The sequence below is a fragment of the Carya illinoinensis genome, chromosome 15, assembly GCF_018687715.1.
Source record: "Carya illinoinensis cultivar Pawnee chromosome 15, C.illinoinensisPawnee_v1, whole genome shotgun sequence".
In the NCBI taxonomy this organism is placed as follows: Eukaryota; Viridiplantae; Streptophyta; class Magnoliopsida; order Fagales; family Juglandaceae; genus Carya; species Carya illinoinensis.
The window spans coordinates 7,659,230-7,683,031 of record NC_056766.1 but is presented as its reverse complement, the minus strand read 5'-3'; the positions used below and the strand labels follow the sequence as shown (position 1 = coordinate 7,683,031).

Here is a 23,802-nt window from a genome sequence, read left to right as displayed (position 1 = left end):
CGATATTCAGCAATTGTTTTTGATAAAATAATGCTTTGGCCTGTGAACAGTAACTCAATTAGCTTCTTCTCAAGCTGCAGATTAACCATTAAATCCAACTTCTTGTTCTGACACTTCTTTTCCTTTCCTAAAAGACAGTATGCTTAAAACAGGTGCAAGCATTAGGTGCTCTATGATGCCTTAAAATCACGTGATTCATCCTTCTATACTATGCTTGCGCCAGAACAATGAGCAACAAATGGAAGGTGAAATTGAAGAGAGAGAGAGAGAGGGGTGAGGGAAGGGGGGAGGGGGCACGGCAATTTCTCAGCAGAATTCCCTTCATCCTATTGTATTGATTTCAATAAGGGAACCAGCTGTTGCAACTTTTGACTATGGTACATAGTTAGGTGTTATAACAATGAATAAGTGAGCAGTTTATTCTATTTTACTGTGGAAATCAATATCACACTGAAACTTATACAATAGGGGTGATGATTCATCCTGCAGGTTGTAACAATGCCACTGTCCACACTCTGAAATGGAGAGAAGAATATATGGGAGTCATCAATGGATTTGATGTTTACGCCAAAAAGCTCCATTATGCGAAAAACTGCAGCTAAAGGCAATGCTTTTAATTGTTTGTATCTGTATACTACCATTCGAAATGCTTCACTCCTGAAGAGCATCTAAACGGCCCTCTTGTGCGAAAAAACAGCTATATTGAATGGTAGCATGATTCAGGAATTCTATAGTTTCTTGAGGCACGTTGACATCAGTTTGCAGTGAAAGCCAACCTCTTTGACAGTACGGAAATCAAATCACAAGGTAAGCCACCACCTCGTAAAACTAGATAGATAATAAATGCTATATATGCAGCTGTGCCAGCGCAGACCGCAAAACCAAACAGCAGTCCATTAACTTCAGATACGAAAAAATCTAGCAACAGATACCCATTGATCACGATTACCAGTGCAGCCACAGTCCATGCCACCCTCTGCAACATTAATCCTCAAATTAGAAGATGAAGTTGGGTAGGTATTTAATATGATTTGGGTGACAATTTAGCTGAGTAATTGCCAGTACCCTCAAACTCCAACAACTTAAAAGACAACATCAAACCGCCTGCAACTCAAGTTCCCCAAGCAATCTATGAAACCTTAGTAGAAAACGATGTGCAAGAGAAACAATATCAAGCAGCTCTATCACCTTGGTGATTAAGTTCAAACATACCATTTTGAACAGAACAAACAACACAAAAGGAGTAAATATTTCAATTCTTTTTATTTTGATTGATTGTAACTTCACTCCATTCGCTTGAAGATAAACCAATGGTCTAATCTCCATATTTTTCCTCTCCATCAAGAAACAGGAAAATTGAGAGAAAAGTTCTTAGTGGCTAATCGATAACTAGTTGAGAATGTAGACTAAGATTACATTTGTAGTAGGGTATCTTGAATATTTCAGTTTTCTCTAGTTAAAACTAGATCACTATAATTATGCTCACAAAAAAATTGTTTAGAAAAAAATATTTCAGTTTTCTTTAGTTTAGTTTTATTATAAAAATTTGCTCAGAAAAAAATCACTAAAAATATGAGAAGCACAATCTTAAAGACAAGAAACTCCAAATATAAGCATGTACTTCAAAATTAGTGCCTTTCCAATCTATGGAAAATTAGTTGATGTAAATTTAAGATAAAACATAATTGGCAAGGAGAATTTAAAAGACAAACTCAATGTCACAGCATACATTTCGTGTTACAAAATTTTTTAAAACAAAAAAAATAAAATAAAAGGAAGAGGAGAAAGAATCTAAACAGGAATCGTAAAGAGGATCGATTACAAGGCTAGAAGTTTTTTTAGCAAAAAGTTGAAACTAATAACAGGTGATTGGCTGAAAAGTATGAACTTTCTGAGGCTTATCCAGTTTCTCCCATCGTAAATTATTTCCAAAGATACAAGTTGGACTTGTAGAGTATATTTAACCCAAATAGATCTCAGCCATAACCGATACAAGTAATAGACTAATCTCTCTTATGCCAATCCTTAAGCCTTGACCTAGGAGTCATGTACTACTCATATAGCCACGAGGCTACAAGTTTATAAGCTGGAACAGAAGGCTTTCAATGCAAAGTGAAAAATAGCCTGCCTCAAATGGCATAGTAGTGAGTCATCCACATAAATCAGATATGTTCCCCGCTAGAGTTGTCTATGGCTTTTGGGAATGTTTCTACAATTAAGAAAAAAGGAGGACAGAGTAGTGAAGTTCAAAACTTACCTCAAGAACAGGCCCAATTTTGAAGACACCCATGACCTGCTCCTTGGCCACCAATGTAAGAAGGGGGATAAGCGCAAAAGGAATCTGTACTGACTGAAGCACATTAAGCCATTCATTCAAGATATCCAATGAAGACTCAGACGTATTAAATATGAGAGCTACAACTATGGTTGGAACAATTGCAAAACTCCGTGTGATCAAAGCCCTCAGCCATTTCTTAAGGCGGAGGTTAAGAAAACCTCCCATGATAAACTGTCCAGCATAAGTTCCAGTTATCGTGCTACTCTGTCCAGCTGCCAATAACCCAATACCCCAGATATAAAGTATTGGGAAGTGACCTCCTCCATACTTATCCTGAAGATACTGCCCTGCATTTACTAGTCCAATACTATTTGCTTGTTTGGTACCATAAAACCCCTTGGCAAAAATAGTCGTCACAAACAAATTGATCATAAAGGAGATTGATAGCGCAACTGATGATTCAATTGAGTAGTAGTTGAGCGCTTCTTGAACCTGTCCTTTCTTGTTGGGATCAATATTCCTTGACTGTACCAAAGCAGAGTGCAAGAATACATTGTGAGGCATTATGACACAACCCACGACTCCCACAGCCTGCCGAATTGTCTTTGAGCTTAGTCTTGGAATCAAAATACCTACACGTTAAGATCGAATTCAGCTAAACCTATGGCTCCAGTCAACGATGATAACCGATAAAATAAGCAAGCCATTTAATATCCAACAGAATAAAATTGCGTTACCTATTAAAAGTTGTTTTCCACTGGGTTTTGTGTCGCCAAACATCCAGGCAAAAGATAAAGCCATGGTCGCAATAAGAACTGCAAAAACAGCTTCTAACTTCCTCACTCCATAGTTCTCAAGAAACAAAAATATGAAACTGTCCAGAACAGAAAAGTGAAGAAAAAAACGGAAATCTCAGTTAACATAATGAACCATCATTTCACCTAAGCCAAAAGGAAAAGGAATAGGTAATACATGGCAAAAGGAAATCAAACTGCACACCGTTTATGTCACGCACATTCAAATATGTTATGATAATCAGGGAAATTTAGGTTCATAAAAAAATATCAAGAAGAAGATTCCCAAATATTTTTCATTTGAAAAGGCAATTAAACTTGGCAAAGGTAAGCCGCACAATCAAGGAACAATATTTCTTACCAATCCGATGCCGTAATAATAACTCCGGCCCAAAGGGGCAAGACCCCATTGCTAAGAATCTGGATAGCGATGGCACTGCCAATGACCTCTTGAATATCGGCCCCAATCAGGGCCAGCTCGGCCATGAGCCAAAGCACCAACCTAGCCCAATCAGGGTACTCATCCCGGCAGAGCTCGGCGAGGTGCCGGCCCGTAGCGACCCCGACCCTGGCGGACAGGAGCTGGATGAGCAGACCCATACCCGTGGCCCACATGAGCAGCCACAGCAGCGAGTATCCAGCAATTGCCCCGGCCTGCAGATCCCCCTCCAGATTCCCCGGATCCAGAAACGCAATGCTCATCAGGAACCCCGGCCCCGTGAAAAGCCACAGCTTTTTCCACGAGAACGGCGGGACCCTGATCGTCGAAGGATCCTCGACCTCGATCCCATCCAGGTCGACCACCAGGATCTTCTCCCTCGCTTCGTATGCGACCTCATCGTCCTCGTCCTCCGGCGGTGACAGAGGCTTGGATTGCAACAAACGGCTGGCTTCTTCGTCGTCCTTGGAGTTGGACTCGTCTTCTTCGCGCGTTGTATGGGCAGTACTCATCGCAAAGTGCATGGGGCTCGTGGCGTGCGCGAGCGTCCGTGCGGAAGGAAGGATTTTATGCTGCAACAGTACGTTTGGCTGCAGTCGCAGAGAAAAGTACCACGCTGATAAGGAGTTGTTGAGTCGTTGACATCTTAAGCGTTTATGGCCATAGGCCCATGGGCTAGATTGAGACGCCGTTCTTCGATCCGGTTGGTAGCTTTTTCCATCATTTTCGCTATAAATATATAAAAGAAAACGCCTCCCTTATTAATTCCACCCTTCTTTTGGTCTATTCCGCTCACGTGTCGTTCACAAACACAATACATAGCAAATTTTAACAAAAATTTTAATGATAGTAGACTCGCATAAAACTAAAATAATTAGATTAAGCAAACCTTAATAAAATAAATAATTAGTTTTAGGCAATTTTTCCCTCGGGCCGAAGGCCTAGAATCTGAGCTCAATACTATAAGAGGCCCAAACCGACCAGACTATACATCAACCTAGTTTAAGGGTTCCTGACTCTTATCAGAAGACAGTTTACAACCTTTGAATCACAAGAAATCCACACTGGTGCAAAGGAGAGAAGAGCACGCCATCCCGCTGGAACTGAATTCTAGGTAACCTTGAGTGAATAGTAGGAGTGGGCAGCGTCCCCTCCCCTCCCCTCCCCTCCCCTCCCGAGTCCCTTCCTCCCCCTTCGGCCTTCCCCATTTGCCTAGCCCCCGTGTTCGGTGTTCCCTCCTCCCACTGGCAACCAATCCGGCCGCCGCACGTATTCCATCCTCCCTCTCTCTCGCACGACGCCGGACACACGCCGCACGGTAACATTTCTCCTCCTCTTTTGATTTTCTCTGTTGAGTTTTTATTTTTTATTTTTTTTTTAGTTTTGATCAGAGATTGGAGATTGAAGGTAGGATGGGGTTGAGTCGGAGATGGAGGATGGGATTTGTGAATTGTGTGCTGTGGATTCCTATGATTGTGTGATTGTTTGGATTCAATAGATTGTTTTTTTTTTTTTTTTTGTAAATTTCATTGAAACCGTAACCCCTAAATTGATTTAGGGGTTTCAATCAATTTAGGGGTTTCAGGGTTTCGGATTGGGACCTTAAATTAAATTAGGGTCCCAATCCGAAACCCTAATTTGATTTAGGGGTTTCATTGAAACCCTAACCCCTAAATTGATTTAGGGGTTTCTGATTTAGGAGTTTCTGATTGAAACCCCTAAATCAATTTAGGGGTTAGGGTTTCGGATTGGGACCCTAAATTTAATTTAGGGTCCCAATCCGAAACCCTAATTTGATTTAGGGGTTTCAACTATTGAAACCCCTAAATTTGATTTAGGGTTTCGGATTGTGGGGTTCCAATCCGAAACCCTAATTTTTTTATGGGGTTTAAAAACTAGTTTGTAAACTATTAAAAAATTGAGAGTAATTAGAAATGTAACAATTAAATTCAATATTTCCATTGCATTTAACAGGATATAATATATTTAAACTGGATAGGGTTATAGATCCATTGCATTTTTGATACCTAAGAAAATTAAAATAATAATTAATATAGTAAGGACTGGAAACGATAAATCTCAAAATAGTTAATGATAAATAAGTTTTGATAATTTATTTTTTGGGTAAAAACAAAATCAAAATAAAATAAAAGCTCCTTTCTACTGAAAATTTTTTCTTTGGATGGATCATAGACAAAAATTTTTCTCGAAAAATAAAGACCATGGATTTTGTAGGATTTTGAAGTTCATTTTCTGCTCACATGTATAAATACAAAGGATTTTTATTTTTTTATTCTTTTGTTATAAATACAAAGGACTAGTTATGACAAGTTACCTTTAGTTCTCTTTTAGATTTAGAGTTAATTTCAACTTATCTTATCTCAGTGTATTTAAAGATTAGCCTTTTGGGTTCTTTGAGTTATTTAAATTAGAAGTATTGGATTTTATGGGTTTTGAAAATCATTTTGTGCTCACATGTAAGCAAAGCTAGACAATGGATTAGTTTGTGGCAAGTGGTCTATAGAGCTTTACTTTATGTATTTTAAGATTAGCCTTTCGGGTTCTTGGAGTTATCTGCACTATTGCTATACATTAGTTAATTTTGGAGAAATTTACCCGATCATATTATTGTCTATAATTAAGAATAATAATACTAGAAGAATCTTTTAACATGCAAATACCTAATATTGAGAAAGCATAGCACAACTTCATTATAAAAAGGAAAATGAAAATGTTTTCCTAATTAAGTACAAGATGTTGATATTTCATGTATTATGGTACTAATAATAAAAATGCAAAAGGTATTGGTAATTAAGAAATTAAGGAGCACAAAATATATATATTGAAAAGCCAAAAAGATTGAGAAATAGAATAATATTCTGTTTGACTTGTTCTGTTTGTATGCATTTTTGCCCTGATTGTGTTGGATTGCACTTTGAATTTTTTTTTTTTTTTTTTTTTTTGTTGGAGAATCAGGAATGTCTTCGGATTTCAATGATAGCTCGCCTTCCCCAGCCAACACCCCTACCCCAAAAACTAACCCTACTCCTACCCCTATAACGAGTACACCTTGCCCTGCTCCGAAGCCCACACAGGACAAGAAACCTGTATCCATAGTTTGGCAACACTTTACCAAACTAGAGGGTGGTGACCCCAACAACCCACAAGCTAAATGTAATCATGTGAGAAAATGTATGGATGTCACTATAGGAAACATGGTACATCCCGGCTGAAGGTCCATCTAGAGGAACAATGCAAGAAGAGTCCAATTTTAAAATCCTTAGTAGAGAATGGTCAATCTAGACTAGATTTTAAAATGACGGATGGGAGTAGTGGGGCCGGGGTGCCAACATTGAAGGGGTATACGAAGTATAACCCCGATGAGTGTAGAAGAAAGTTAGCTCGAGCTGCCTTTTCAGTTTGTGGAGGGTAAAGGGTTCCAAGAGTTGGAACCGATATTTGTACTTCCTTCTCGTCACACTGTGGCAAAGAATATTAAGAAGATGTACCTCCGTGACAAAGATGTTTTGAGGGGCCAATTGGCGGGTTTGGTAGTTTGCCTCACTACCGATACTTGGACTTCAATCCAAAATATGAATTACATGTCGTTGACTGTGCATTTTGTTGATGCTGATTGGGTTCTGCACAAAAAAATTATTAAATTTTGTCAAATAACTGATCATAAGGGTGAGACGATTGGGAAGGCCTTGGAGGCCGCAATAAAGGAGTGGGGGTTGGAAAAAATTTTGTCTGTATCAGTTGATAATGCGTCGTCTAATGATGTCGCATTAGGGTATCTAAAGAATTATCTTAAAGATGCAAATAAGACATTCTTGGGTGGTGAATACTTGCATGTTAGATATGCTGCACATATTTTGAATTTAATTGTGACTGAGGGGTTGAAAGATGTTGATGACTCGGTTGAACGAGTTAGAATGGCTGTGAAATGGGTGAGGTCTTCTCCTTCTAGATTGGAGAAATTCAAAGTTGCTGCAAAGGCTGCGGGCATAACATCGAAGAAGGGTCTTTGTACTGATGTGCCTACCAGATGAAACTCAACCTTCTTGATGTTGGAGGCGGCCCAAGAATATAAGGCAGCCTTTCAATTATTGGGTGATGAAGACATCCAATATGTCAAATACTTTGATGAGCACGGTGGATCACGAAAGCCTAATGATGATGATTGGGTGGTAGTTTCTACTTTCGTTGATTTTCTTGGATTATTTTATGATGTCACATTGAATATATCTGGTTTTTTGTACCCTACATCCCATGAGTTTTGTTAACAAATATGTATGGTAAAAGAAGAATTAGAAGATATGCGTAGGGGTTCCGATGAAAGGATGAGGGGGATGGCAGTGAGCATGATGCTAAAATATGATAAGTATTGGGGAGATTTGACTAGAATGAATATTTTCTTATATGTGGCTGTTATTCTTGATCCCCGTCTGAAAGTTTCAGGCTTGTTATATGGGTTGAGACTTGTTCACGATCAGGTATGGACTGAAATTATTGGTGAATTGGCCCGAGATACCCTGAAAAAATTGTATGACGAGTTTATGGCAATTAAGGATGGTACTACATCGAACACACATACACGGACCCCAACGCCTTTTACAGACACCGTCACCGGGCCTCCTACAAAGAAACGCAAAATGCCGTGGACTAAGACCCTCGCACAGAATCCCACACTAGTCCAACAATTTACGGAGGTCGTTTCTGAGTTAGACAACTATTTGTCAGCGGATATGGTCCAAGATGATAATGATCATTTCGATATATTAGGATAGTGGAAGAATGCTTCAAAGAAATATCCCATCATTTCTGAGATTGCCCGCTGTATTTTGGTCATCCCTATTAGCACCGTTGCCTCAGAGTCAGCCTTTAGTACCGGAGGTCGTATATTGGATCCTTTCCGTAGTTCATTGTCTCCTACAACTGTAGAGGCATTGATATGCACACAGAGTTGGACGATAGGAAAGGATATTCATGTTCCAGATATTTTAGATTTTAAGGAGACCGATGAGGGTGGTGATCAGTCTGGATTTGGACCACCTGGTAAATGTTTTTTATTCTATTATTTTAATTTATTTATATTCATTTCCATTTCATCGTTATTAATTTTAATATTAATTTTTGTAGTAACACATGAGACGTCTAGCACCTCTGCAACCTAAAAATGTGCTGAAGCCCGGGCCGCCCCAACTGTCACACCCCTTGACTCAAAGACAGGCCACAGCTGACAAACCTCTTTAGAATACTTATTTTTTAATTATTTGTTCGAATTTTGTATTCAATAATTTGTAATGTTGATACAATGTCCCTTGAACACTTTTATGTTTGTAATTTTGTAATTGTTTAGCCTTTCAATTTTGTAATAGCTTAGTTATTATTATTAGTTTATTACGTATTAGACTCTTAGACTAGTAACTTTTATTAGCCATAAAATCAATTACCATTCATAACACTTTTTTTTTAATCTGGTTTTTAAATTTTTTTTTCCTTTTTACTTATAATTTTATGGGCTGAAAAATGAAAATGACCTACATGTATTTTTTGGGCCAAAAATACATACTTGTGGGCCATTTTGAGCCCAGAAACCGTTTCTGGGCCCAAAATGGCCCAGAAATTGCTTCTGGGCCATTTTCGGCCCATAAAATGCTTCTAGGCCCAAGGCCCAGAAGATGCACCTGGGGCCAGAAGGGGGTGCGGGGGCCGGACGGATTGCCCCCCCACCCCGTACCCCGTCATGCGGGACGGGGTACCCCGCCCCCGCACACCGGGGGCGGGGGCCGGGGGAGATTTACCCCATCCGCCCCCATGCGGGGGGGGGTCTACCTTGCACCGTATGGTGCGGGTAGCACCCCTAGTAAATAGGTGGCCACCAATTACAGGGAGCTTTTAATCCTCTAACAAGAGAAGAAAGAAAAGCCTGACAGCGCGCATCCCCTGACAGAACAAGGCAGAGAGCCACATCACATTAAATACACTCCCAAAGAGCCACGCTGCATTAAATGCACCCCCAAACAGCCACACCACATTAGAAAGAGCATGGCAAAAGGAACTTCGAAGGGGACACCACCCCCTGACACAAAGCATGGGCATTTGATCTTAAGAATCAGTATAAAAAGGCAACTATCAAGCATTTAGAAACATTTTCTAACCTCTCTACTTACTTATACTCTAAGATAATAGTGACTTTGGTAATGAAAATTCCATAGCCACAACTAAGTGTCACGGACTTAGAATTTCTTCACTCGACCCGTGCGGCCTTAGGAGGCTTTCTCTCCCACAAAGCTCCTAAGTAAGCCTTCTAAAGGACTCAAGACAATAGAGAACAAACTAGAGAGAGAAGATAGAGAGAGATGCTCTAGAGAACTTGTTTCTCTTATTGCTTGGTGATTTACACAAATGAGAGCCCCTCTATTTATAGGGAACTCTTGGTACAAAGAATGGTTAGGATTGTGACACTTGTCATCAATCCAAGGGTAAAGAACTTTCTAGACTCCTACTCTAGAATTGTCTATAACGCCCTTTCTAGAACACTACTCTAAATTGTCTATATCGCCCCTTCTAGATGACTCTACACTGTGACGCCCCCAAATCCCCACGCCCGAACACGGGGAAATCGAGACGTCCGGATGGTGACAACCCGGACCACCATCCTAACGACGTGTGCCAAGTGTGTGCAAGAGCGACAAAGTGCACAAGACAAACGCAGCGAGAAGCAAGTCAATAATTAAGTACCAGAATTTTTCTTAATGTAATACAAACTGTTTAAAACATACTTAAATAAAATATTACAAGAAACACAAATACAAGTTTAAAAACAGATAAAAAGCACAGCATCAGCAACCCGGCGGAGCCGCATCCTCGGGCTCAGCCTCCTCCTCCTCTTCCTCGAACTCTGCACCAAAAGCTACGGAACCAAGAAAGGTTCCGCAGGTAAGTATGACCCAAACACTACCAGATGAAAATACATACAACCCAAACAACAAGAAAACAAGATCAAACAAACACACGCCCCGCTACACATATATTTTAACACGCACGCCAAAACCCAAAAGGCCCACCAACCTCCATAAAGCCACACCTCGCCATTATCCCAGATAATGGCCCAAACCACCATTTTTCCCAGAAAAAGGATCATAACTGAAAAACCATACCACAACCCGCTCCGTATGCACCATGATCTCCCCTAGGGATCATCCGCACACCCTGGCTCAGTGCCACACCGTAGAGAACGGCTACGCGTGCGACACCTAAACGAGCGATGCCCAGACTCGTGCCATGCACGTACCGGGCCGGGCCATCCTCTAGCCCTCGCCAGCGAAGGGCCACGGGATCGGTGAATAGAGCGATGCCTGGACTCGTGCTCAGCACGTACCGGGCCAGACCCATCCTCTAATTTCCGCTCCCGGAGTCAGTGAGTAGAGCGATGCCTGGACTCGTGCTCAGCACGTACCGGGCCAGACCCATCCTCTAATACTACTCCGTCATCGCGCAGGGCCTCAGAATCGGTGAATAGAGCGATGCCTGGACTCGTGCTCAGCACGTACCGGGCCAGACCCATCCTCTAGTACCGAACTCGTCAGCGCCCAGACGACTACTCAGGGGATGTCACTCAGTATTGACCGCTCCCGAGTGACCAGAGGAGCTCCACCGTGATAATAACCCATCACGGCTTGGGCTCGTGAGACACACGCACCCAAACGCCAAAACGCCGATAAACATGATGCACATGCACGCGATATGCAACGCACACAAATAAAATGCAACGCACGCCACACGGCAAAATCAAACAACCAAACACAACCAACCAAACAAACACTCCGTCCTCAATCCATCCGACCCCCGAAACTCCTCGGACTCAGTCCGGAATCAACAACCAACAACAATCAAATAATTGAATGAGCAATATATATTAAAATCTGAAAATAGGGTTTGGAAAATACTTACAGCGCTATACGGTATTTTTAGAAAGCTCGCGGCGTTGCTAACGGCGGAAAAACAGCAACGTCACAGTGAAAATTCACTGTGGCCGTGGGTCCGAAAAACCCACTTTTGAACGGGGACAAACTAGGACACGAGATTGATATGGAATGGTCTAGAGGTGGTTGTGAAGCTAATGGAAGCGACGGACGGCCGCGGGTGGCGGCGGAATGGCCGGAAATGGCCGAAAATGGCAAATCGGAAAACAAGCTCGTGGGAGCTGCTCCGGTGGTCGATGGAGGCCGGAAATGGGTGGGTTAGGACGGCAAGAGGTCGGTGATGAAGTGGTGAAGAAATGGTGGCCGGAGGTGGAGCGACGGCGGCGGATCGGAGTGAAATCCGTGCGCCCTTTGGAAGCTTTTTCCGGCCAAATGGCTGGCCGGTTGGGGGTGGTTTTCGGTGGGGAGGTGCACCGGAGGGAGGGGAAGAAAATGGGACCGGTGGGAGGTCGGGAGGTGGCCGGACGGCGCTGGGCCGGAGGAGAGAGAGAGACGACGCGGGAGAGGGAGGGAAGAGAGAGAGAGCACGGGGGGGGGGGGAGCCGATCGGGGAGAGAGAAAGGGAGGGAAAAAAAAAAGAAAAGAAAAAAAGAAAGAAGAAGAAAGAAAAAAAAAAGAAAAAGAAAAAGAAAAAAGAGAGGAAAAAGGGAAAAGATGTAGGGAAAAGATGAGGTCCAAACCTCATTCAGGAAAGCAAAACTAACCCGCCAAAAAGATTAAAAAAAAAACACAAAACAACTAAATAAAACACAACACCAAATAAAATAAATTAAAATAAATAGCTAATATATTAATTAAAATAAAAACAATTATTTCAGCGAAAATACACTCAAAAACGGGTCATCACATACACAATTCCACAAGATTACAAAAGACTTGGAGGCTTCTAGAAGGTTAGCAAATTCTCTAAAAAACCCTAGGTGGTGACATTCTCCCCCACCAAGCTTCGCGACGTCCTCGACGCGGTGTCTTCGTGGAACCTTCGGATGTGATCTTCAAACTGCCACAATGACTCCTTTGGTTCCCAAGTTGTCTCGCTCTCGGGCAATCCCTTCCACTTGATCAAGTATTCTTGGCGTGGCATATGACTCTTTCGCCTGATGACACGGTCCGCCAAGATTTCTTCTACTTCTTTGTCGAAAGTGGTAGTTATGCCCAATGGGGCACGCTTGGACTCTCCTCGTGTTGGCTCCTCTTCATCACCATGGTAAGGCTTCAAGCAGCTGACATGGAAGACTGGATGAAGTTTAAACTTGGAGGGTAAGTCCAGCTTGTAGGAGACCTTCCCTACTTTCTTGATGATTGGGAATGGTCCCTCGTAACGTCGTACAAGCCCCTTGTGTAGCTTTCTTGTGAACTTGTGTTGGCTCGACAAGATCTTTACTAACACCAAGTCGCCTATACGATACTCTGCGTGCCTCCTCTTCTGATCAGCCCACTTCTTCATCTTCTTGGTTGCTTTGTCTAAGTAGGAACAGGTCACATCCAATTGTTCGTTCCAAGACCTAGCAACCTTGAAGGCTGTTGGACAATTCCCCTCGTAGCTTGTCTCCAATGACTGGGGAGTAAGTGGTTGCTGTCCCATTACAATCTCAAATGGGCTCTTGTTCGTGGACTCGCTCCTTTGTAAATTGTAGGAGAATTGAGCGACATCCAATAACTTGGCCCAATCGGATTGGTTGGCACTTACAAAGTGCCTCAAGTATAACTCTAACAAGGCATTCACCCTTTCAGTTTGCCCATCTGTCTGAGGGTGAAAGCTGGTAGAGAAATGTAGGGCAGACCCCATAAGCTTGAATAGTCCCGACCAGAACTTTCCTGTGAAGCGAGGGTCTCGATCACTGATGATGCTCCGTGGTAAGCCCCAATACTTCACCACATGCTTGAAGAATAATTTTGCAGTTTCTTCAGCTGAGCAATCTTTAGGAGCCGCGATGAAGGTGGCATACTTGGAGAATCGATCTACCACCACAATGAGGGTACCGCAACCCTCGGATTTAGGTAGAGCCACTATGAAATCCATGCTCACACTCTCCCATGGATGTGAAGGAATGGGTAGTGGTTCTAGCAATCCTGCAGGACTTTGATTCTCCACCTTGTCTTGTTGACACACAAGACAAGTCTTTACGTAGAGTTCCACCTCATCTCTCAATTGAGGCCAATAGTAGGAAGCTTCCAGCAAAGCTCGAGTACGTCGTTGGCCCGGGTGTCCAGCCCACAAGGAATCATGGCATTCCTTGATAAGGTTCCTACGTAGGTTTCCCCACTTTGGAACATAGATTCTCCGCCTGAGGGTGTAGAGAAGACCGTCCTCTACCCAGAATCTCTTGGTTTTCCCTTCCTTAACCATGTTTACCAAGTTCTTGGCTAAGGGATCATGCTCCATACCTTCACGGATTACCTCGAGTAGCTCCCCTTGAGCTTGAGTGATAGCAGAAAGTTCACATTTTCTGCTTAGTGCATCCGCAACGAGGTTGGCCTTGCCCGGTTTGTACTCCAAGACGAAGTCAAATTCTGCCAAGAAGTCTTGCCACCTAGCTTGCTTTGGGCTTAGTTTCTTCTGACTCTGGAAGTAACTAGTGGCAATGTTATCTGTCTTGACTACAAAATGAGAACCAAGCAGATAGTGTCGCCAAACTCTGAGGCAATGGATGATGGCCGTCATCTCCTTCTCTTGCACGGTGTATCGCCTCTCAGTCTCATTGAGTTTGTGACTCTCATATGCAATGGGATGTCCCTCTTGCATGAGAACTCCCCCTATGGCAAAGTCTGATGCATCGGATTGTACTTCAAAAGGCTTGGTACAATCTGGTAAGGCCATGACCGGTTCTTCCGTGATGGCTGTCTTCAGATCGTCAAAGGCTTCCTGACACCTTGATGACCACTCCCAGGCCCTGTTCTTCTTGAGCAAGTCGGTGAGGGGGGATGCTCTTGTGGAGTATCCCTTTATAAATCTCCTATAATAGTTGACAAGCCCAAGGAAGGATCGGAGCTCGGTAACCTTGGTGGGAGGCTCCCACTTCTTGATTGCCTCAATTTTTCCCTCCTCCATGCTGAGTTTTCCACCTTGGATTTTGTGGCCAAGGAAATGGACTTCGTTTAGAGCGAATGAGCACTTCTCCTTCTTGACATAGAGTTGGTTTTCCCTTAAGACACGGAAAACAACCCTTAGATGCTCCACATGTTCTTCAAGGGTAGAACTATAGATGACGATATCATCTAGATAGACTACCACAAACTGATCAAGATAGGGATGGAAGATCTTGTTCATGAGCGTGCAGAAGGTAGCTGGAGCATTTGTGAGGCCAAAGGGCATCACTAGGAACTCGTATGCCCCATAGCGAGTTACACAAGTTGTTTTGGCTTCGTCTCCTTCCGCAATCCTTACTTGATAATATCCCGATCTCAGATCAAGCTTGGAGAAGTACTTTGCATGGCCTAGTTGATCAAATAAATCAGCAATCAAAGGAATTGGGTATTTGTTTTTTATGGTTACCTTGTTTAGAGCTCGGTAGTCGATGCACAGCCGCAACGACCCATCATGTTTCCTTTGGAACAACACAGGTGCCCCGTATGGTGCCTTGGAGGGTTGGATGAATCCGGCATCAAGTAGCTCCTTTAGTTGCCTCCTTAGTTCTTCAAGCTCTGGAGGTGACATGCGATAAGGGGCTTTGGCGGGTGGTTTGGCGCCGGGTTTTATCTCGATCTGATGATCCACCTCTCTCCTAGGTGGTAGTTGCTTGGGCAACTCGGGAGGCATGACGTCCTCATAGTCCCTGAGGACCCTTTGGATCTCCTTGGGTGGAGGGGAGGAACTCTTCACTTCATCCTCCTCCATGGAGGCCAAGTAAGACACCTCTCCCTTCTTCCATCCTTTCTTGAATTGCATGGCGGATAGAAGTTGGGTGGTGTTTGGCTTGGACACGGTGGGTATCATGCATGGACCCCCTTCCAAGATGCACACCGAGTTATAGTGGGGAAGAGACACTACATTGAACTGTCTCAAGAATTCCATCCCCAACACGATGTCAAAATCATCCATAGGAGCGACCGAGAAATCCACCGTTCCTTTCCACGTGCCAAGTTGTAGCTCCACCCCGTGAGCTACGCCATCAAGGGGTTTGGCTTCAGAATTCACAGTCTTCAGCCATCCTTGACCCTTCTTAAGAGGAATCCCTAGCCGTGTGGCCTCTTCCTTCTTAATGAAGTTATGAGAAGCTCCTGAGTCGACCATAGCGTGACTCTTCTTCCCATTAACGAACACCTCTACAAACATCAAAGACCCATCCTTGGTGGTTGGCTTCGTGCTTGCCTTGAGAGAGTTGAGAAGTTGTAGACACCCCAGGTGCGACTTCTCTTGAACTTCCTTCTCCTCCAACATAGCGTTGAGGGCCTTCCTCTTGGGACAATCTCTAGCCCAATGTGGTCCGTTACAAAGGAAGCAAGCATCCTTTGGCTTCTTGTCCTTTGAGTAGTCCTTCTTGCCCTCCTTTGATGTTGAAGGCTTGTCTCCACGGTCTTTGTATTGGGGCGGCTTGAACCCCTTCGCTCCCCCACCCTTAGTGTGATTATCCTTTGAAGACTTGGGTTTCAAAGAGTTGTCACTCTTATGATACTCGAATTCTTCTAAGGTTTCTGCCACGGTCAAGGCGGTGGAGATGTCGTTGACCCCACGACGCTTGAGTTCTTGAGCCACCCAAGATTTGAGACCGTCGATGAAGTTGAAGAGGAGATCTTCTTCACTCATGTTTGTAATTTGAAGCATGAGGGCAGAAAATTCCTCAACATAGTTGCGGATAGAAGAAGTGTGCTTCAACTCCTTCATTCTCTTCCGCGCATGAATAGCCACATTCTCGGGATAGAATTGCCTCTTGAGTTCACACCTGAACTCTTCCCAAGAATCAATGGAGCAAGTACCCTTCTCTATCTCACTATGCTTACGACGCCACCAAGTACCAGCAAGATTAGTAAGATAGAGGGAAGCAGTACGTACCTTGACACGCTCGTCTTGCATGTTCAAAGCTTCAAAGTAGCGCTCCATGTGCCACATGTAGTTGTCAAGTTCTTTGGCATCCCGCTTGCCATCGAACTCTTTTAGTTTGGGGGTATCCACCCTTGGTGTCGCCATTATCCCAGCTCCGACGACGCCCCCATTAGCCACTGCCCGCTTGCATATGGCCCAATCCGCCTTGGTCTCCTCTAGACCGACGCGGTATTCCTCCATTTGCCCTTGGAGTTTCGTTAGCTCCCCCAAGACCCGGTCTTGGAAAGCAACGTTCTCAACACGTTGTGCCTCGATGGTAGGGTGGATGGTGCTTAGAATGGATTCCTTGAGCGATTCGGATTGTCCCTCCAATCCTAGCTCCTCCAAGCCTTGCTCCACGATGTCAAGCCGGTCCCTGACATCCGCTACCGCCACCTCCATCCTGGTCACCGTGTTGTCGAGGGTGCTCACCTCCCTGTGAGACTGATCCCATTCCTCGATCTTGGCCAATATCTTGGCCATAGCCCTCTCGATCCCATCGAGACGAGACTCCATAGATGAGCTTGAGTCCTTCGACCTCTTGCTCTTTCTTGTCTCCTGGAACTCCATGGTGATCTCACTTGGATCCTCCATCCTAACTTGGTTGGCTCTGATACCAACTGTCACGGACTTAGAATTTCTTCACTCGACCCGTGCGGCCTTAGGAGGCTTTCTCTCCCACCAAGCTCCTAAGTAAGCCTTCTAAAGGACTCAAGACAATAGAGAACAAACTAGAGAGAGAAGATAGAGAGAGATGCTCTAGAGAACTTGTTTCTCTTATTGCTTGGTGATTTACACAAATGAGAGCCCCTCTATTTATAGGGAACTCTTGGTACAAAGAATGGTTAGGATTGTGACACTTGTCATCAATCCAAGGGTAAAGAACTTTCTAGACTCCTACTCTAGAATTGTCTATAACGCCCTTTCTAGAACACTACTCAAAATTGTCTATATCGCCCCTTCTAGATGACTCTACACAATTCCACAAGATTACAAAAGACTTGGAGGCTTCTAGAAGGTTAGCAAATTCTCTAAAAAACCCTAGGTGGTGACATAAGGCTACCATCTCGCGGTATTTTTTTTTTATATCTACAAGCCCAAAATAGGAAATTCAAGTTGCTAAGAGCTCAGCCCAAAGGCGTACGAAACACAATGTTAACAATTAGATTAAGCAAGTTTTATATTTAATAAAATGTTTAAATAGCATAATTTGATTTGAAATAAAATTTTTAAAACTTAAATCTTACAAATCAACTCTTACCATTTAAATGATATAAATAATGTTCTCTATTTACGAACTTGATAATAGAATACCATTTAAATTAATGTTTTGATTTTGTTAACGTTGAAATGGTTAGTTAAGAAAGAGGAAGAAGAAGAAGTAGCAAAACCCGAAATATAAAAATCGGGAGCATATTCCCTAGTTTTACCTTCTTGTATCATTTTAGTGAGAGAATTCCCTTATTCTTTTATCTCCTTTAATGTAATAAGGCAAAAAATAAAATTGTATATTTTAAATTATTCTATTATCAAGTCGGTATAAAATATGTTATTCACATTACTTATATAACAAAATTTGATTTTAAAAATTTAAATTTTAAAATTTATCTTTTAAATTAAATTATGTCATATAAATATTTTCACACCGTGAATATAGAAATTTTCTTATACTTTTAAGTAAACTTTCGTCTCTATTCATCATTTATTCGTAAGAATATACAATGCTATTTATCACCATTAATCCTTTTGGGCATGCACATTTTTTTTGCTCTAAAAGCATATAAAATTACCGGATTCTATAATGATTTCAAAGAGACTATCATAATTAGATATACACTATAATTTCATCATTTGTTGCAAGGGAAACAATATATAAGAGAAAAAATGGAGTAATATCATAAGAGAAAATGCACTTTGTGCCACTCAATTGCATGATGTATTATATTTTAAATAGCTACAAAGATATCATATAAAAATAATTTCATAAAATGACACGAGTTTATATAGTCTGTAGAATTTACTTGATAATAAAAATAACTTTATAATGTAATAAATTATATTATTATTTTTAAATTGATGTAAAATAAGTGTCAATGGACGTGAAATCATCTAAACAATATTCACTTTATAATTTTTTTAAGCATTGGAAAAGCTGCAAAGATGTTTTTATTGATACAAATGAAAACCGCATGTCAACATTCACCACACATCGGTGAGAAGACGGCAAGTTCCAAGACGGCAACTTTGGCAGCTTGTGTTTTGAGAGGTGGTTTCATGACTCATAAAGCTAAAGTTTATGCATGGAGGGACATCATGGGTGTGCTGTTCTGTACACCATCACTAATAATGGAAAGTTCAAAGGTTCGAAAGTTTGAGAGTCCTGTTAAAAGGTGGTTCATGTACCATACAACAAGAAGTTCGTGCATGCCTACGTGGTCCATTAATGATGGGTGACAGCATACGACACCCTTATAGATATGAATGTAATTTCCCGTTTGTAGCTTAATTAAATAATGGCTTGAAATTAAATTTGCAAACCAAATATAAAAATTGAATAATTCTTGAATCTATATGAAATAAATTATTATTTTTAATGATAAATCTTACTTCTTTCAAAAAATTGAAAGGACCCTAGCCCTCGTGCCACTCTCTAATTTTGTTGTAGATTATACATGTTGTTGGTATTATGAAAAACAGTCTTAATAATCATATTATACGATGTCGTGTCAATTTAATTGCATGACATGATATGAGAAGATGAAAATACGATATCATCTATATTTTATCCAATAATTTTAAGCATAAAGAGGAAGTGGAGGACATAAAATATTTCATATAAGGGCATCTCAAACTCCAGCCACTCGATTAAAAAGGCAATATGGGTGGGAACACTGTTATTGGTTATCATCTTCATTGATTCTCTTGCCTTTATTGTTCTCTGGTTCCTAATTTAAGCAGCGCAATGTATATTTGGAATATATGCTCTCCATTCTTTTTTCTTTTTGAGCAAATGATTGTGATTGTGAACTTTTCAATGTGAAAATGAGTTCTATAAGTAGTAAAATTTCCTAAAAAATGAAATGGCATTTTATGAGTTTTATATTCCGTTGGCATTCAAATGATACCAAGTGTAAGACATTGGAAATTGAAGGGTGTAAACTGTAAAGTACTTTTTCTTTACTTTATTTTCCATATAAATATATGAAAAAATATAGTTGCAAACATAATTGTACACTAATCTGTGCATCAATATGATGTGATTGGTCAAAAAATAAATTTTATTAAAAATAATATTAATTTAAATTTTAAATATAAATAAATTAATATTAATATACAAATTAATATGTGAATGTACTTATATATAACAAAACTCTAAATATATATATATAATTATATCGAAACGAACACACTATATACACAAGCACGATATGATATAAACGGTTAGAGTTTTGGGATGGGCTAGAAACCTAGAACACTTGATGGGAAGATTGGAGGTGGGGTATGTATGGGCATAGGGCTCAAACAATATATACAAATAAAACACTTTGGAGCCTGGACCATCATGGCCTTAATTGTACCCCACTTACCATAATTGCGCTCCCCAAGCCAAGATCTAAAGCCTTCTTCAGATTCTGGCACTGATCATATTATTATGGAAAAATCTAGTTGTACTTAATCTAGTTATAAACATAACTGTATATTAATATATATCTTAATTTAATATAATTGGTTAAAATATAAATTTTATTAAAAATAATATTAATTTAAATTTTAAATATGAATAAATAAGTATTAATATGTAATTTTATTTGTACATGACAAAACTCTATTATTATATACACATTCAAGCCAAACACAATATGAATAGGATAGAGCTGAACCTCTATCCGGTAACACCACCAGCATCATGTTTTCTTTTTTCTTAAAAGACAAATTCTACTTATCATTTTCAGATTACATATCATATATATATTTTTTTATATTTTTTTCTTATTAAATGTATGATATATGAATAATAAATAAAATAAATCAATTAATTTAAGAAGAATAGAACAAAAAAATATTTAAAAAAATGTGATAATAATATGTAATAATGATAAATAGCAAAACTCAATTTGTCCTACTTACAATATTATCCTTTACTAAAATCTACCTCAGATCATAACACATTTTTCACCCCCCCCCCTTTTTTTTTAAATCTCTTTTCAGTTAAAAAAAAGTGGAGAGTCAATATAGTTTTCCACCCTAGACATGACCATAAAAGCCCACACTCATTGCAACGTATTCAATTTAGCCATAACAAGCAACTCCAAATGGAACAAGCCCACGCTCGTTGCAACATGTTCGATTTGAACCATAACAACCAACTCCGAATGGAACAACCCATCACCACAACCCTACCAAAATGCCAACATACAAGAACCCCCCAAGACTTCGATTTACAAATTTTAGTACGAGCCATTTTGAACCTGTGAGCAAAGGAATGATGCTTAACCTTCGCCAACTCGGCTACCACCTTGGTGATAATACTTTTTTCATCTTAATTACGTTAATTGCTCTAAAAACTCGTCATTTGACCAAAGAAATTGGGTGTAGAGGGTTGGTTTTCTTGTTCCGTACACAGCTAATTTGGGTATTATTTGACATTTTATTTACCAATCATTACTGTCAGAAAGACAACGAATTTCTGCGTAACGAATCCCATTATAATCTGATGTTTTTGGATCACAGAATTACTAACTGATGCATCATTCACAACAGTAAAGAACACAAGGTAATCACAGGAAGTTCTAATGGGTGAATTAGAGTGAAACTGATCCAAAAGCATTAGGTTACAACGATCCTTTGTGGCAAAAGTATTCATTTTGAAGGAGATTAGAAAATGGATTCAACAGAGTCATTCACACGCAAAATAACCCAAAAGTGGCAAAACGTTGCAAGTCCTTACGGTAACAAACATATCCTGAAGCAGAAGAACCTCCTAAGCCCTCTCACCCCGGATTCTCCTGGCAAGCTGAATGTCCTTGGGCATGATGGTAACACGCTTGGCATGGATGGCGCAGAGGTTAGTGTCTTCAAACAGTCCAACGAGGTACGCCTCGGCCGCCTCCTGTAATGCCAGCACCGCGTGGCTCTGGAAACGCAGGTCAGTCTTGAAATCCTGTGCAATCTCGCGGACTAGCCTTTGGAATGGGAGCTTCCTGATCAAGAGCTCTGTACTCTTCTGGTACTTGCGGATTTCTCTGAAATTATATGTACACAAGAATTAGCACCACCAAAGTATACAATACATTGACAAAATGCTTCTAAGAAAAACACAATTACTTACCGTAGAGCAACAGTTCCAGGGCGGTATCTATGGGGCTTCTTCACCCCTCCGGTAGTCGGGGCTGATTTGCGAGCAGCCTGAAACCATTCACAACACCAACTTTGTTTTCAGAAAACATTGTAACCCGCAAAAATGAAAACCAAATAGAACTTGAAAAGCATTGCGATTTTCATTTAATCAAATAACAATACCTTGGTAGCAAGCTGTTTCCTAGGAGCCTTACCGCCGGTGGACTTGCGAGCAGTCTGCTTTGTACGGGCCATCTGCAAAATTTAAAGCGCTAACAATCACAATCTAAAGCTCCGACTTGTACTTCGCAACCAATTCTTCATGAACCCGTAATCGAAATATCAGTCATTACCGTCTCTACGAAACCCTAATTTGAAAATTATTTTGGTAAAAATTGGGGGGGATTGAACAAACATGAAACAAAACCAGCAAAAACAGAAATCTAAATCCGAGCCAGAAACTACAACTATCACGAACAAACAAAAACTCAAATTTGAAAACATTAATGTAAAACCCAAGACACCATATCAAGAAAGCTCTCCTTGAATATCGCAAAACGAAAATCAAACAAAATGAATAGCAGAAGACACAAAGAGAGAGAAAAAGAAAGATGCTTGCTTACCTTGAACTTTTCCTCTCTTCAATGGACGGAGAACAATGCAGAACGGCTGGCAAGAGAAACCGTAATCTCGAGAGAATGTGGACACCGAAGAGAGAAATCTTGGGAACTGAGGATTCAAGGTCGGCTCCCTTTATACAAGGCGAAGTTCATAGGGCCTCGATCGGACGGTTAGAAGTTGATGTGCTTTCCGTTTCTCAATGAACGGTTAAGATCTGCATTATCGAATGCGCTACGGATTGTGAAAGTGCAATTCTCCATTCCTATTGGCTCCCTCTTTCCTTCCCGCTTGTAGTGTTTGAAGTGAAATACCAAGAATTTGACACGTGCCTCTAAATGATTCGGTGCCTAATGAAATGCAGCATTTATCACAACAGCAGATTTTTATATTTTTTTTTTTTTTTTATAAAAAACCAAAATTATTATCATTTAAAAATTAAAATACATCCATCCAAATTGTTATTTGATGTCTAAATTTGAAAATTAAGTTATAACATCCACAATTTTAATTTTTGTTGTTTTACTCTATGGGTCTAAAATATTTTTAATAGCTGAATTTCACCTTTCCTTCCAAAAATGGATAATGCTGTTTGAACTGATAGTTGATCGATGGTTTACAGATTTTTGCTTTTATTTTTTGTTTTTAACTTTTTTAGTGATTAAGTGAGTATTATTAAGTTTATGTATTTTTTGTAAAAAAAAAATATTTAAAAATGTTAAAAAATGAATAAAAGAAAAAGAAAAGAAAATTCTATTCGTTTTTCATTTTTTCTACTTATCTTCGGAATTTGTAAAATAATTTTTAAAAGTCCATTCTATGGTTATTAAATGAAAATGAAATTTTTAAAATTTTATTTTAGCAAGATATAATTCATAAATTAAAAAAGAATATCATGTTAAAATAAATAAAACCTTTTTTTTCAAATGAATCATTAAACTTCATTTAAATCAAAATAAAGAGGAAGCACGATTACAACCTAGCCTAATAACCAATTCAACCGAATCCTCAACTAGCTCTAAGGAATCTTTAGCTAGACAGTGAACAAATTGATGACCACTTCTCCCAACAAAAACTACTTTCCATTGACTCAAACTAGAAAGCAACATTTTAGTATCTATCAAGATCATACCCACCATATCCCATCTTTCAACATGATGATTAATCCCACTCATAATCTGTAGTGCATCCCCTTCTAGAATAACAACACTTGGCGCCAAATCCTTAGCCATTATAGCCGCATAAAAGGCCCCTTTAGCTTCAGTCAAAAGAGAGTTAGTAAGACTAGAGATTAATAGTTTCTTGGTAGCCAAAATAGTACC

The 23,802-nt window shown here is 40.4% G+C and overlaps 2 protein-coding genes across 3 annotated transcripts; both read right to left on the bottom strand.

Moving 5' to 3' along the window:
• Positions 1 to 302: 302 nt before the first annotated feature.
• LOC122297406 (metal transporter Nramp2-like) lies at positions 303 to 4,152 on the bottom strand. Its single transcript, XM_043107454.1, has 4 exons — positions 3,434 to 4,152; positions 3,016 to 3,152; positions 2,258 to 2,910; positions 303 to 976 (listed from the first exon to the last, which is right to left on the bottom strand). Exons 1-4 carry the CDS (start codon positions 4,033 to 4,035, stop codon positions 755 to 757), a joined length of 1,614 nt encoding a protein of 537 aa, XP_042963388.1. The 5' UTR covers positions 4,036 to 4,152; the 3' UTR covers positions 303 to 754.
• A 17,151-nt stretch (positions 4,153 to 21,303) lies between these two features.
• LOC122295380 (histone H3.3) lies at positions 21,304 to 22,644 on the bottom strand. Of its 2 annotated transcripts, none has more exons than XM_043104386.1 (4): positions 22,486 to 22,644; positions 22,046 to 22,117; positions 21,855 to 21,931; positions 21,304 to 21,768 (listed from the first exon to the last, which is right to left on the bottom strand). In XM_043104386.1, exons 2-4 carry the CDS (start codon positions 22,115 to 22,117, stop codon positions 21,507 to 21,509), a joined length of 411 nt encoding a protein of 136 aa, XP_042960320.1. In that variant the 5' UTR covers positions 22,486 to 22,644; the 3' UTR covers positions 21,304 to 21,506. The 2 variants fall into 2 exon arrangements, with proteins under 2 accessions (XP_042960320.1, XP_042960321.1); XM_043104387.1 differs by having other exon boundaries at positions 22,046 to 22,230; positions 22,486 to 22,597.
• Between the last annotated feature and the right edge of the window lie 1,158 nt (positions 22,645 to 23,802).

What these genes read in the sequence shown, in the direction of transcription:
- LOC122297406 (XM_043107454.1), bottom strand. Translation starts at nt 4,035, where the DNA reads ATGCACTTTGCGATGAGTACTGCCCATACAACGCGCGAAGAAGACGAG. An exon ending in TGGAAAACAACTTTTAATAG is followed by an intron (nt 2,911 to 3,015) that starts GTAACGCAATTT and finishes CTTAACGTGTAG; the next exon opens with GTATTTTGATTCCAAGACTA. An exon ending in AAATTGGGCCTGTTCTTGAG is followed by an intron (nt 977 to 2,257) that starts GTAAGTTTTGAA and finishes TTAATGTTGCAG; the next exon opens with AGGGTGGCATGGACTGTGGC.
- LOC122295380 (XM_043104386.1), bottom strand. Translation starts at nt 22,117, where the DNA reads ATGGCCCGTACAAAGCAGACTGCTCGCAAGTCCACCGGCGGTAAGGCT. An exon ending in GGAAACAGCTTGCTACCAAG is followed by an intron (nt 21,932 to 22,045) that starts GTATTGTTATTT and finishes GAATGGTTTCAG; the next exon opens with GCTGCTCGCAAATCAGCCCC. An exon ending in CCTGGAACTGTTGCTCTACG is followed by an intron (nt 21,769 to 21,854) that starts GTAAGTAATTGT and finishes ATATAATTTCAG; the next exon opens with AGAAATCCGCAAGTACCAGA.